General features: G+C 45.4%; 1 protein-coding gene across 1 annotated transcript in view; it reads right to left on the bottom strand.

The window, feature by feature from the left end:
* Aco1 (aconitase 1) overlaps positions 1-15601 on the bottom strand; it is a 51615-nt gene that overhangs the window by 13611 nt on the left and 22403 nt on the right. Inside the window, exons 4-14 of the mRNA XM_087897185.1 lie at positions 12688-12825; positions 10456-10525; positions 10156-10339; positions 9555-9694; positions 7642-7813; positions 6478-6578; positions 5541-5657; positions 4513-4672; positions 3046-3181; positions 2211-2295; positions 1212-1368 (exon numbers count right to left, since the gene is read on the bottom strand). Of these exons, the coding sequence (XP_087753311.1) occupies positions 1212-1368; positions 2211-2295; positions 3046-3181; positions 4513-4672; positions 5541-5657; positions 6478-6578; positions 7642-7813; positions 9555-9694; positions 10156-10339; positions 10456-10525; positions 12688-12825 (1460 nt within the window). The remainder of the gene's footprint in view (positions 1-1211; positions 1369-2210; positions 2296-3045; positions 3182-4512; positions 4673-5540; positions 5658-6477; positions 6579-7641; positions 7814-9554; positions 9695-10155; positions 10340-10455; positions 10526-12687; positions 12826-15601) is intronic.

Here is a 15601-nt window from a genome sequence, read left to right on the forward strand (position 1 = left end):
CTTACGGAACAAGAGACAGAGTGGTGCTTTCATCTGACCGTGTCAATATGTACTGGGAGACCCAGCTGCTACCCTGTGCTCATGTCCACGAAGGGCCATGAGAAGGCCAGGAACACTGACTGAGGGTCAAATACATTTTAGGGAGTAGGCATAACTGTAAATGTAGGATCCAAGACCAATGAGGGTCAGCAGGACAGTTAGAGTGCAATTTCTTCAAAGCAAATCTAAGGAATGCCCTCCACATTATCTAATCTCCTTGGGCTGGAGTGAGGGAGGCATTAAGGGGAAAGCCCGAGGATGCAGACAAACAGAACTTACAACTGAGAGAGAGTCTGACCTTGAGCGTGTTCCTACAGGGTGTGCAGTAAAGTAAGGCCCATCTCAGGAGTTCGGAAGGGGGCAAAGGGCAGGGACCTCAGAAAACTCCAGAACGACAAATTGCTAATATGTTTGGACCGTATGTCCTTTTGCCACCTACTGCCCCCCAAAGAATCTTGTTTCTTTCCTTTGTGTTTTGGGTGTACACTGAAGAACAGTTAAAAGACTTCTCTGTCTCCTCTTATGAGAGCCAAAATTATATTTTAAGTTTTACTTACTATGACTTAGAGAGTCATGAAACAAAAATGCCTCTGATTGGACCTGATGGAAAATACTACTTAAGTCACTGGAAACCGTGACTTGGGGCCTTTTTCTTTTTTTCTTCAAGACAGGGTTTCTCTGTGTAGCCCTGGCTGTCCTGGAACTCACTCTGTAGACCAGGCTGGCCATGAACTCACTGTGATCCGCCTGCTTCTGCCTCCCAAGTGATGGTATTAAAGGCATGTGCCACCATTGCCTGGCTTTGGGGCCACTTCTCCTGAGAAACCAGAGATGTGTCTGGCCAGAGCCCATCCACCTGGCCAGTATTCAATTAAAGTTTGCTTCAAATTTGGCTTTAAATTGTCATAGTGGTCTTATTCTCCATCACTGGGATTAACACTCTCTAGAGTCTTTGTAGAGACAGGGGCTCACTGTGTAGCCCTGGCTGTCCTGGAGTCCACCTCTAGAGATCTGTCTCGGCCTTCGAAGCCTCGGGATTAAAGACATGTGTCACTATGTCCGACTCTCAGGATTCTGCATTCCATTTTGTATTAACCAAAGCAGCAATTTCCTTCTAGTCATATTTTCAATTCACAGGAAGAAGATAGATAGTTACAAAACCAAACTCTTACCCAAAGGCTCTTTCTCAAAGTCAATCCTGATGGTCCCTGCGATTGCGTATGCTATTACTAATGGGGGAGATGCTAAGTAGTTGGCCCGGGTGTTAGGATGGACTCGACCTTCAAAGTTCCTGTTCCCAGAAAGCACTCCAACAGCTACGAGGTCTCCCTGGTGAGGCAAGAGTTCATGGTTATCAACAATCCTCAGTTCACAAAGAAGGCACTGCCCAGACTGCTTGTGTCTGACCAGTTTCCACGTCATGTGGACAAAGCCTTCAGACATCCTTCCCTTCTGTCTCCTGATACAGGGAGGAGGGAAGGGAGCGGCATCCCAGGGGGAGATGCTCCAGGTCAAATCAGAGAGTAGTGGTCAGTGATTCCTGGTCTTGGGAAGATACCAGACAGGTCAGCATATGACATCATAGCTTTTGCTGCTAGAGTCTAAGACCAGGAGAGACCACGCAGAAAGACCGGAAGCTGAGAGCTGAAGGAAGCCGCAGTGACAGATCCAAGTGTACTCTTCAGGGTTACAGGTCTATGGCAACAGAAACCAAGCCAGCACGATGTAGTTTGCATTCACTGTCCGATTCTGAACCAAGTTTCAAATGACCAGCAAAACACAATTTTAGGACCCGTTGTAGTCAAAACTAGCATGCACTGAACCCTCGTCTGGGTGCCGGCACTGCTCAGAGCACTTTATATTTACCGTGGCAATTCTCAAAACCAGGCACTATTACCTCCAATCACAGCGGTGGAGACCAAGGCACAAACCAGCCAATTTACCTGCCCAGTGTCACACAGCTCGTGGTTTCTCCTCGAGAATCTTAGTTCTAAGCGCACACCCGTTACCACATCCTGGTTCCGAGCACTGACTTAGAATCTTAGTTCTAAGTGCACACCCCTGTCATCACATCCTGGTTCCGAGCACCGACTGTCTCACAGCCTCCAGAATCTGCCGAGTGTTATGGAAACCCAAACTAGAGGTCGCAGAACGCGGGCTCCTGACATTACCTGAGTGATGGCCTCCACCACAGGCTCAGGAAGGGGTCCACTGTTGCCAATGCACGTCATGCAGCCATAGCCCACCACGTCAAACCTAGGTGTCAAACACAGCACAGGAAAGGCTGTCTCTGTGAGCCTCTCTGCAGGAACACTTCCCAGAGGCCACGGGACATAAAGCAGGGGCAGTGGAGTGAGTTTGGGACAGGGCCATTTCGAAGAGTTTCCCTTCCTAAGAAAGACGCCACCCACATTCTTAAACTGTAACATAAGGATCTGAATGATCTAGAACATTTAAAAGCTGAAACTTGATGTGCCTTTTAATATCCCCATCTCCTATCATTGTGCATTCCCAAAGACTTTGGAATTTTATGAGACACATGGAGGAAACAGATGTTATGAAAACTAGGAAATTACACAGTAAGTGGAGAAACTGCTATGGTGACTAATCTCGCATTTGCCTCAAGGACTAGAAGAAGGTTTGCAGCCACGTAAGTAATTATTCCCAGGCCAAAAGGCAGACTCAGTTTCATAGCCACTATCAGGTCATGGGTCTTCTCAGTGCCAGTGAGGAAAGGCGCCCTCTTCTGTGGAAAGGAGGGATTGCCACAAGGAATAGAGGTCACTTGTAAAATGAACAATTAGTGCAACCATCCCAGGGGCCCCCTGCAATTGGAAAACCAGGGTTTAATTCTATCCACCACATGATAAAACGCTGTGAAAGTACACAGGATAGGTGACAGCCTGCTACACAAGGACACAGGTGCCAGGGGACCAGGACAACGGTGAAGGCATTAATGTAACAACCAACCAACCAACCAACCAACCAAAAACCCCTCTCCCTCACCCTAGCTGGGACAGATAAGGCATGACTCCACTCTCTCGAAGGTAGTAGGTGACCACACCACTTCCGGGAGACAGGCTAGTTTTGACGTACGGCTTCACATTCAGTCCCGCCTCCACAGCTTTCTTCGCTAGCAGCCCTGCGAGATGGTGAAGAGACAGAGCAGGGGTGAGCGTTTACTTTAGGAAAAGGTCTGGGTTCTTCCAGTTACATTTCTTGACCGACAGATCGAAAGCTCACTACTCAGAGTCAATTCATGTATGCAGCAAGCCCAGATGAGTCATGGAAATGAAGGGGCAGGTGGGCGTTTGTTCTTCCTAATAAAGGAACCTCAGCCTGGTGTGGTGGCTCACATCTTTAATTCCAGCATCTGGACCAGCCTGGGCTTACACAGCAAGTTCCCAAAACCAAAACCAACCAAGAAAACAAATAAATGAATCCAATACCACTTAGGGATATCTTGTGAGTTTTTAATTCTGGGAGGGAAAATTCTCTAAAATTATCTGTTCGGATTTAGATGAAAATTATGACTGTTAGGGCCTTTTCTGAGATACACGAGTTGTGTCCTGACCGGAAAGAAACATAGGCAGCTACAGCACATCTGGACCACAGGCAGCTACAGCACATCTGGACCACAGGCAGCTACAGCACATCTGGACCACAGGCAGCTACAGCACATCTGGACCACAGGCAGCTACAGCACATCTGGACCACAGGCAGCTACAGCACATTTGGACCACAGACATTCCCAAAGCAGATCAGCGGCCCTGGGCACTGGCTAGGACCATAATGGATTCGCTCATGCTCTGAGTCAGGAAGCATGACAGCTGAGGGGGAGATATGAGGCAAAGAGGGGAGGGAACAAGGATACAAAGGCCACGGGCAGCTGCTGGCGCTCCCTGAAGAAAGGTTTGTTCTAGATAAGTAGGGAAAGTTCAGATGGCAAAGATTTTCCTTATAGGCCCACGAAGAAAGAACTACAGACCCTGGTCACTGGACCCAAGGAAAGTTCTTGACGGTGATGAAACATTGGAATTAAGGATCCTACAACACTGAACTTTCCATGTAACTATTAACCACCTCATGGCATTACACAACAGCTACCACGCCGAGCTTCATCAGCCAGGGCCCTGGGCCCCGGTCCAGCCGCAACTGCCTCTGCACTGAGGCAGCGGCGTACAGGGGCAAAGTCTACGACAGGACAAGAGGTTCTCTTTCTGTTCTTTCTCAGGTGGGACCCATATTCTTGGTGCTGGCAGAAATCCAGCTTCTTCTGCTCTCCTCTACTTATTTTCTGTGTTAACTACCAAAGGAAAGACTGTCATAAGCTATGACTATTACTACAAATATTTTGCTTTGGATGCTTTTGCTGTGTAGAAATGTTCTGGGCCAATCTCTCCATACATCTGTAAAATAAAAATTTTTTTCCCCCATCAAGGAGATTGGGAGGACGGAACCAGATCCACTCACCTGCTCCTAACATTACGGACGGATTGCTGGTGTTGGTGCAGCTAGTGATGGCCGCAATGACCACAGAGCCATGAGTAAGAGTGAATTCACTGTTATTGTAGATAAATGTCTTCTGGTCATTGTGACGGTCTGGAGCAACCTGAAAACCTTTAAATCCTTGCTGTGGGAAGAGAAGGTTGAAAATATTACATGCATGAAGAAAGAAAATAGGGCACACACAAAGAAGAAAAAAATACGTGTGATCAAAATTCCTCACTTTGGAGGAAGTGTGATAGCAATTTTTTTGTGTGTGTGTGATAGCAATTTTAAGTGCCAATTATTAACAGAACAAATGCTTTTATGAGTAAACTTTGAAATAAAACAGAAAATGTAAACATCTATTTCTTTCTATTAACAGTTCAAAGTTAGCCTGCAAAGTATATCGTACAGTGGCTGCGGCCTGAGTCTATGGATTCTGATCTCATGGAGATTTGGAGAAAGGAGACTTGTTTTAATATTGCTTTCAACTAATCTGAGCAGTAATGTAAGATACAGCTACACATCTGGTATAGCTGAGGCCTCATGGACAAACTCCCTGTCAACCTCTCATTTGGGAGGCAGTCTGTGAAAATCTGAGCATCAGCCTTCACACATCCCCAGAGAATGCCATGGAGTTGAAGTGAGAGAAAGGGGACTTCCTGCTAGGAGATGCCGGGGGCCACATTACAGAGCACAGTATCTGATAGAACTTAAAGGATCGGGCAGAAGAGGATGTCAGGGAGGAGGCAGAGACATGCACACAGGGAGAGGCATGCCCAAAAGTCCGGGGACTTAGACTGCAGGGGGTGCAGGAAAAGGATATATGCCCGAACAGGGTTGCCTTTATAGACAGGCATGTGCTGCAGGGAAGCTGCTGGGCCCATAGTTCATGGGGGCCTCATGAAGGAGTTTAGGAAGGAGAAGAAATGTCCTTGACGCCAGGGCCCAGGAAGAGTTATAGCAAGGTGGAAACCTGGGCACAAAGGTGCAGGGTAGAGTTCAGGCCCCACCTTGGCTCCGAGGCAGCTTTCAAAGTCCTTTTTCATGTCAGACACGGCAACTTTGTCCTGGGGTCTTTTCGGTCCACTGCAGCAAGGCACAACTGTTTTCAAATCTAACTCCACAACCTGTTCACCCAAACCAAAAGCATTAACAGCATCCATAAAGAAACAGCACAACCACACCAGAGACCTTAGAACATCCCAACAATAAACAGCTGAACAGGTTGCCACGTTCTAAATCAGGGGAGTCAGTGATCCTTTCATCATGTTAAAAATTAACTCCCCAGTATTAAGATGGGCACGGGAGTAGCAGGGGACTGGCAGGATCTTTGCTGCTCTAGAGGGACGGGGTAGACACCGGCTGTCTGCCATCTTCTACTTGCTGCTCTGTAGCTAACACATGGCTTTTAGGCTGAGATTGGCTTTCTGTTGAGGGAAGATTGGCCATCACTGCGGAAGACACACTGTCAACTCAGTGAGTACTTCCTTCTTTGATGCCTGAAAACTGGGACCCCAAGACTGGTTTATTCTCTAAAGCTTGGCTGCTTATGAAAACATGGATTCCGTTTGTACCCCTAGAAAATAAAGCAAACCACGGGGTAAACAGAGCTACTGATGTGCTCATGTCTTCACGTCTTCAGGACTGTAACAGTGATAAGCTTGGTTTTTAAATAGCTCCAGCTACTGCAGAAAGTCTACCACGCGTAAGTGTCAGCCAGTAGTAGGGGGAGGGAGGACTCAACTCACAAAGTTTAGGTCAGTAGTCACATCTAGAATTATTTTGATATGTTATGTCTTTAACCTATTCATTTCCCACTACCTACCACCTTGCTCCTTTACAATGGCAACCCAGGGACTAATTTCCCACAATTGTACCATCCATGAAGAAACACAGACAATCACAACTGCAGAAAGAAGAAATGTGGTTTGGAAGGTGTTCTCGTACCTGAGTGAAGTCTGGGTCTTGAGAGGGGTCACTGAAGTCTCGAAACATGCCTACAGCCTGCAGATACTCTTTAATGTGCTTTACTCTGTCCTCCTCGCGACCTAAAGGGCACCCGGAACAAAGGACCACGTTATAATTTGTGGGTTAAAGACTACAAACTGAGACAGCTGAAGTTCTGTAGGTCATGCCATCTAATGTGCACAAACACCAACGCCCCTGCCCCTTCAGCTTCTGGGCTGCTATTTATCGGGCGCCATCTGCTATTCCTGCCAAAGGGATGTGTACGGAACAGATTCTGGCTCTCCTTACAGACGTGCTTCACCTTTTGGGTGACAACCATTATTCAGCAGCACCCTCAGCCCGAGCCCCCTGCTCAGGGGCACCCATGCATCTGTGCTCAGTTTGCCACGCTCACTCTTGGCGTTACTTTGCCAAAATAATTACCAACCGCCTCAAACTTCTGGCCCATAAGCACTTTGGTGAGCCTGGCACTGTGTGCGCAATGCTTCAAATGAATTGCTTCACACCCTGGTCTTTATCATGATCCCACGGGACAAGTACTATTATTATTCTCATTTACTGATGAGGAAATGCTAGTGCAGGAAAATTAGTAGGTAACTCTCTAAGGAATACAGCTAGGACATGGCAGAACAAAGAACCCAAATTTGCGCCCAAAGTCTAAAGTCTTACTCCTCAGTGCCCTATCGCCAGAAATACAACCCTGAACTCACTGCTGTGCTGAATATGATGGCCACAGGCTTCGATTCCGGCTCTGCTACTTACGAATTAGCCTTGGGTAATTACACTGCTCTTTTTCTAGGTTTTTCTTTCCAATTATTTAAACAAGGAACCCATCAATTTACCCAATCAGCGTCTGAAGGGGGACACAGTAGGTGGATACCAGTGCCTGGTATCTGACAGGCCCTCCAGTTACCACCACCAAGGCCTCAAGTGTTTGAAGAGCAGTATATACATCTGGGTTCCGGGGTACCAGGGAGAGTTGTTTTTCTTGGCTATCAAGGTCCACTCCACACCTCCTTAAATCCAGCAACATACTTTGTCTCCACAGAGAGAAAAATAATGTCTAACACAAGAACATGGTGTGGGCAGAGGTGGAAGGCAGGGTCGGATGCTCAGGGGCTCTGCTTTCAGTCCTTCACCTACCTGTCTGCAGCAAGTACACAATGCTGACTTCATCCACCGGGAAGAAGGCCGCGGTCGCGCCGTACTCTGGGCACATGTTGGCAATTGTAGCTCGGTCAGCGATGGACAGTTGGGCCACTCCTGGCCCGAAAAACTCCACAAATTTGCCCACGACCCCAACTTGCCGGAGGTGCTATACAGCAGGAACAATAGGAAAGTCTGAGGGTTGAAAGTCCACATCTATAACACAGAGCTATCTCTTGGCAGTGCTCTCTAAAAGGACTGGATTCCAGGAGGGCAAAGGGACATCCCCAGGGATGGGGGATGCTGTAGCAGCACCAAGAAGGCCGGTGTGACATGGACACAAGGGACTGGGAAGAAAGGGAGGGACTCTGTGAGTTCTCCACAACCCTCCTGTGAATCGAGAGTGTACCAAAACTAAAGAAAGGAAAAGAATGCCAAAAATACAAATTATACCAAGATGCGTTATTTTACATGACAACTGTCAGAATGAAACACTGAAGGCATTAAAAAAATTACATTCTTTCAACCTAGATAAGTTTAGTACTTATATAATCATGGTATTTAAATAAAGGATTTCTTTTTAAAGACACAGTGAACACTTAGTTCTCACTACTACCAATGCCACACACTGCGCATCTCCTGCCTCCCCAGTATGCCTCAGCTAGGGCCTGGAGCTTCACAGACAGCTGAGGGCATGGGAAGCCCTTCAGCTACCTGCATTCTACCACACTTTTGGGGTAAGCACTGTTAGTGCAATTTTGAAAACTACTGTGACAACCTATGATATTCAATAAATTCTATTCTAAATTCCATAAAGATTAAATCAAAGATAACCTTTCGGTCTTTTCAGCATGGGGTTTTTATACAAAGGGCCTCTACACTATATAACCAAGGGAAAAGACAGGGTTTCTTGGTGTAGTCCTGGCTCTCCTTGAGCTTGCTCTGTAGACCAGGCTGGTCTCGAACTCAGAGATCTGCCTGCCTCTGCCTCCCAAGTCCTGGGATTCAATGTGTGGGCCGCCACAGTCCAGGTGAAAGTACTTTTCATAAAGCAAGTAAATCACGCACCCAAGGATACTTGCAAGAGCTGAAGAGAAAGCCCTAATAATAACTTCCAAGTTGCAGCTATATCTATCGCAATAAATTAACTTTTAATAAGAGAAGAAAGTATAAAATTGGAAAGTGAAAGGATAGAACCAACTCCCAAAGGTTATCCTTGGTCTTCCACACATGCCATGGCATGCCTCACACACACAGAGAGATGATAAAAATGTAATAAAACTCAAGAGAAAAAGATCCAAGTGGAAAAACTAGCAAAAGTGTAAAATATGTGTGGGAATAATTTTCAATCTCAAGAGAGCAATTACTTCTGGGAGGGCTAGGATCTTCTGAACCATACATACATGCTAATTCTAGACATGCATAAATTATAAATACATGCTAATTCATATAAACAGTCTCAGAAACAAATCTGACAGTACATCATTGTCTCTTTAAATTTTGGTGACAGAAGCCAGTCAAGAAGCAGAGGCAGGTGGATCTCTGTGAGTTTGAGGAGAGCCTGGTCTATATAGTAAGTTCTAGGCCAGTCAGAGCTACATAGAGAGACCCTGTCTTGGGGAAAAAAGAAAAGTTTGGTGACAGGAATATGAACATGACCCTAATTTCTGAGTACTTTATGTCACAATTTTAAAAATTAAGGAGAAGAAGAAAGATAACCGTCAAGACGTAACCAGAAGAACTCTTTTTAATCTTAGTTTATTTTTATAATCTATCAACATATTACATCCTAGCCTCTCTAGAGCACACTGACTCCATTAAGCTTATTCCGTTTGTCATTGGCTTTCCAGGAGGCCGTGTGTGTTTGTGTGTGCATCATATATTACGCATATACGTACACATATCCTTACCTTGGTAATGGTGAGCACAATGTCCGTAGACGTTACCAGAGGGTGGGGCTTTCCCATCAGCCTGTAGCCAATCACCTGGGGAAGCACCATGCTGATGGGCTGACCCAGCATGACAGCTTCTGCCTCGATGCCACCTACCCCTGCAGTGAACAGCACAGCGGTGTAATGTTTCATAGCCCTCACCTCAGCCACAGACGGCTTACCAGGCACAGAGCAGAATTTCCCTCTGTAGACTGTGCCCTCCCCCAGTACCTGGACCAAAATCTCCTCAGTGCCACACTCAATAAAGAGTAGGTTTAGGAGACTCCATTGTTAAAGAACACCTAGCTGATTTTCACTTATGCAAATGTCCTTGAACTTAATTCAGTTTAGTTTTCCAAATAGAAAGGGTTTTGTTTTCTAGGCACTGAAAAACACAGCAGCAAACGAAGGCCCCCACCGTCCTCTGTGACCATGCAGACATGTGCGGTGAACCCCCCACTCTGTGATCATGCAGACATGTGCGGTGAACCCCCCACTCTGTGATCATGCAGACACGTGCAGTGAACGTGGTATGTGCTCCCAAAGAACATACATGACAGCAATGTGCGAGAAGACTCACCCCAGCCAAGGACTCCTAGACCGTCAATCATGGTAGTGTGTGAATCGGTGCCCACGAGGCTGTCTGGGTAATAACATCCATCCTGATCAAACACTACTCTTGCCAAATACTCCAGATTCACCTGGTGAATGATTCCTGAGCCAGGAGGAATAATCCGCATATTGCAAAAGGCCTGGGAACCCCACTAGGATTGAACAACAAAAAGAGCACAGGGAAGACAGTTTTACTTGGTCATCTGCACACCTCCTTAAGCCCCACAACATGGAAAACCAAATGGTGCAACCAAGCTCTGGCCCATACCTTTAAAAATTCAAACCGTTCTCTATTTCTTTCAAATTCCAGGTCTTGATTCTTCTGTAAACTGTCTGTCCTGTCAGAGAGAGAAACTAAATGTATAACTTGTGAGGCTTCCCATGTGACCCATCCGATCTGTTGGTGATGAATCAAGCCAACAGCCAGCAATGACACCTGCAAGCTTGCAGGCTGGTCTACACCTCGCTGTTACAGCTGGGAAACTGAGGCAAGCTGCAGAAAACACGTAACAAATTACCTGGTGCAAATGATTCCTTCAAAGCCCTTAAGTACAGTGGAAAAAAATGAGCTGAATTCCACTGAAAATTCACCCCCAAGTCTGACTCTCGGGACAAACTCATTACACGTATAACAAGAGCAGCAGAGGCACTTAGGGAACCCTTGCTCTGCACCTGCTTCTCATCGATGGCCCCACCAGTCTCTCTGCTGAGCCACACATGGGTGGCATGCTCCTGCGTTTATGTTGGAGACAGAGAACAGCCAGGCCAAGGGCCCATTGTTTCAGAATCTCAGCCCCTATCTTTCAGATGGGGGTCTATGAAGATGGCTGTTCTCCACAAACAACTATGAACTGGGCACATGCAGAAGTTTCTACAAGGTAATCCAGGTAGGACAAGTCACAGTCACAACTTTGCAAGTGCAGCAGAGAGAAGGCACACATGATCTGTACATGACGGATCGAGGAGGCACTAAATATACAGCTAAGACCCAAGTCAAGCTGCACTTATTATATAATCACTAGCCATTGACACTCCTGGGACACAGTCACTATTCTAACTGCTTGATTAATTTTCTTATCAAGTCTCCAGAATGATATCTTGAGTTGGGTACTACTAAATGTACACTTTCATATCAGCAAAGTGAGATGTGAAGAAGTTAAGAAAGTTACTGAGTGCTACAAAGCTAGTAAATGGGGAAAAGGGAACTGAAATCTAGGCATCTAGATCAGAGTCCACTCTTCTCCATTATCGCCTCCTACAGCAACCTTTGCCACAGTAACAGCAGCAGGCGCCCAGTGCTCAGACTCTCAGCTCTATGTCCATCATCTCACCATGTCACCATCATCATCTCACCAAGTTACCAAGTTATATATATATATCGATTCTACTGAGAAAGTGAATGATAGAGAAAAGCTAAGAAAGACATGGAGAAATGGGCCCAGCTACAGCAGACACCTGCATCAGCAGGTCCTCGGATGCCTGCAGCTGTTCCTCACCCCCGTCTATCCCTGTTCCTCTGTTCCTCCGGAGGATTCCAGCCCTCTGGTTCATCTGCATCAGGGGGAAACCTGAGCGCTCTGCCTTCTTTCCTGCATCTTTTCCCTCCATCCAGTCCTCCTCCAACCATCTCCTCTTTCTATGCAGCCCTACGGCTACAATAGTATTTATCATAAACATAGCCCCAGCTGGTTTCTATGCAGCCCTACGGCTACAATAGTATTTATCATAAACACAGCCCCAGCTGGTTTCTCAGCTCCTTAAACTCGCCTTTCATAGCATCACTAGCACTGAGTTTTCTACAAACACAGATCATTATCCGCTAACCATATTCTAATAAACTATAAACACTCTATTACCAAATCCCAAGTTCTTCAGCCTGATCTCAACCTTCATATTCTCCAGTTCAGCTCTCAGGGTGGCCACATGGCAGCTCTCATATGATGCTGACTCTGTCCCCTTAGGATGAACTTTTTGGCTCGTCCCCCCTTGATCTGTGTGCTTCGGGACCCTGATCAAGTGGCCTCTGGAGAGCCTTCTGGTTCCCAAGTCAGGATGTTTGCACCTTCTCGAGGTGACCACACTGAGCAATTGCATTGAAGTTATATAGTCATTAAGCTATCTCTTTGAAATTTACCAGTTTACATAATCCATTTCTCCCAATATGATTGGAAAAAACTTTCTGGCAGCACCTTTAAGGATATTTTTACATACGTATGTATATTAAAAAATTGTTTTACATTCATTTATTAGTCTGCATGTAGGTAAGTGTGGGCACGTGTGTGCCATGGGACTCGTGTATGTCAGGGGCTCAGTGTGAGAGTATTTTCTCTCCTTCTATCATGTAGATTCCAAGGATGGAATTCTGGTCCTCAGCCTTGGCAGCAAGTACCCTGACCTGCTGAGCTATCTTTGGCCCAACATGTACACATATTTTTATAAAGTGTATTCCAAGATTTTGCACGAGGAAGAAAACCAAGGAAACCCTCCCAACCCTCCTCACCTTCTGTTGAAATCCACCTGGATGGAGTGATCAATTACAAGGTCAGCGGGACAGACAGGGTTTATCTTCTCTGGATTTCCTCCCAGCTTCTTCACAGCATCACGCATTGCTGCAAAATCAACCACAGCTGGCACACCCCTAAGGGAAGAAAGAAGCAAGCAGAAAACAGCCGTAAGTGTGTGCAACTGGATTTGGCAGGTTTTGCCAATGCTAATACTGACAAGCAACCAACTCATCAGAGGTGCTAGCAATGGGACTTAGAAAAGTGTAAGTTTCTAAGCATATGCCTTTGAGCATAAATTACACAGAAGGTAAGCAGTATGACTGAGTAGAACTTCACTGGTAAATTAACTTGAACATAAGAAACCGTGGTGAAGCCGGATGTTTACACCCAGGAACCCTGATTGCTTCCAAGATCACCCCTGCAACTTTGAACTAAACTTGAAGGAGTAGATATACCTTGGAATAAGACAGATCAAAGAAGTAAAAGTCTTTATAATGAAAACATCAGAACACCAAAGAAAGAACCTGAAGACACTAGAAGATGGACAGACTTCCATACCCGTGGATTAGAAGAATCAGTGTTCTAAAAGTGGCTACATTACCAAATCATCTACATGTTCAATGCAATCCTCATCAAAATTCCAATGCTATTCTTCACAGGAATAGAAAAATATAATGTGAAAATTCACATGGTTGCACAAGAGACCCCAGGCTGCCAAAGCAACCCCTAGTGACTTAGCTTCTTTTCTCATTGCTGTGGTAAGTTACTTGACAAATGCCATTTACTAGGGGAGAAAGGGCTTACAGTAACCCATGGTCCTCGGTGTAGCCCTTCACGGTGGGGCAGTCAAGGCAGGAGCTTGAAGCAGCTGGTCGGAAAGACAACAAAAACCACACGCTTGCTGGCACTCGGCTCTCACACAGCTGTCACGCAGTCTGGGATCCCTTGCCGAGGAAATGGTCCTACCCACAGTGAGGACAGGTCTTCCCTGTCATCATCATAATTAATGTGGTCAAGACAATCCACAGACGTCCTCAGAGACCCTCCTCCCAGTGATTCTAGATTCTATCAAGCTGACAACACCAACCACCACACTAAGCAAAAGAATTAATACTGGAGGTTTCATCGTTACTGTATCTCAAGTTATACTTCAGGGTGATGGTAACAACCCTGCCCTCCAAACAGACATATAAATTCACAAAGTGCTGCCCCCTGGTTTTTAGGGGAAATGCCACTTTACATTGGAGAAAAGATAAACAATGCTGGGGAAACTGGATGTCTACAGGAAAAAGAAACCAGATCCTGACACCTCACCATGCACAAACACCAACTCTAGGTGAATCAAAGACCTAACGTAAGACCTGAAACTCTGAAGTCGGTAGATGAAAAGTAGGGGAACCATTTAAGATTTAAATGTGGGCAAGACATTTCCCAGTAGGATTCCAGTCTACCCAGGAAGGAAATAAGACAAATAGTTGACAAATGAGACCTCCTTAACCAAAAAAGCTTCTGCATGCTAAAGGAAATAGTTTATTAAGTGAAGAGGCAGCTCATACAGCAGGAGAAAATCTTTGCTAGCGATATAGCTGACAAAGAACCAACATCTAGAATGTACAAAGGTCTCAAAAACTAAACCATCGAACAATCCAATCAATAAACAGAATAATAAAACAAAAAGAGTTCTTAAAAGATGAAACACAAAGGGCCAATAAACACATAAAATGTGTAATTCCTCATGAGCACCAAAGATAAGCAAATCAAAATTACACTGGGATTCCATTTCACTCCAGTCAGAAAGGAAGTCATGAAGAAAAATATTAGCATATATTGAGGACGTGGACGAAAGGGGCACAGCAGGTGGGAATGTAAATTAGTCCAGCCACTATAATGGTAGTCAGCACAGGGATTTTTTTAAAAACCCCATGAGTTTTAGATGTCCCATATACCGTGTCCCAGTCCTACCCTCCTGGTAACTAATTACCCAAAGGCTTCAAGCCAGCACATCACAGAGACACTGCACTCCAGTGTCCACTGTGGCCCTGCACCAGCAGCTGAGCTATGCACCCAGCTAGGTGTCTAAGAAAGAGCAGTGGATCAGAACAGCATTTCACCACACACGGTATGGACGTTTATCCCGGAAGAACAAGATAAAATCATGTGCAGGAAGATGAATGCTACTGGAAATAATCTATGGCGCGAACTATGCCCGTCAGAAAGACAAATATATGCCCTCTCTCATTTGTGGTTCCTACATGTTTTGTAGATATAAAGTTGTCTACGTGCATATCACATGAGAGTAGCTGTGTGGCTGTTCAGGAGAGCAAAGGGGACCACAGGTGGGGAGGGATAAGAAAAGGAGCAGCAGGAGGTTGGGGACAACACGCTTGACGGACATTACCTACGACCTGAAAATTCCCTTATGTGACAATGCACCGTCTACAAGGATTACACACAATTCAAAAAGAAAAAAGAAGTAGTTAGAATTCAGAAGAATGGGCTTCCAATCAGATTTGTAATAACTGAATCAGTTCTTCTATTATCTTTAAAATAAAAAGTCCGGGAGCTAGAGATGGCTCAGCAGTTAAGAGCGCTGCTCTTCCAGAACTCAATTCCCAGCACCCGCATGGCAGCTCACACCTGTGTGTAACTCCAGTTCCAGGGCTTCTAACACTCACATAGACATACATGCAGGCAAAACACCAATTATCGTAATATATATATATATATGTAAATAATATATATACTTATATTTGTATAATATATATATAAATATATATAAAATCTATTGATTTTCTTCTACACAGAGAAACTGGATCCACCAAGGGAGTGGAAGAACATCATTGCAAAATGGGACGATAACGTCTGAGCAATTGTGCCGTAACTGGTAGCATGGATTCCAGAAGCGGCAGA

Source organism: Myodes glareolus, chromosome 16, assembly GCF_982192425.1.
Source record: "Myodes glareolus chromosome 16, mMyoGla1.1, whole genome shotgun sequence".
Classification (NCBI taxonomy): domain Eukaryota; kingdom Metazoa; phylum Chordata; class Mammalia; order Rodentia; family Cricetidae; genus Myodes; species Myodes glareolus.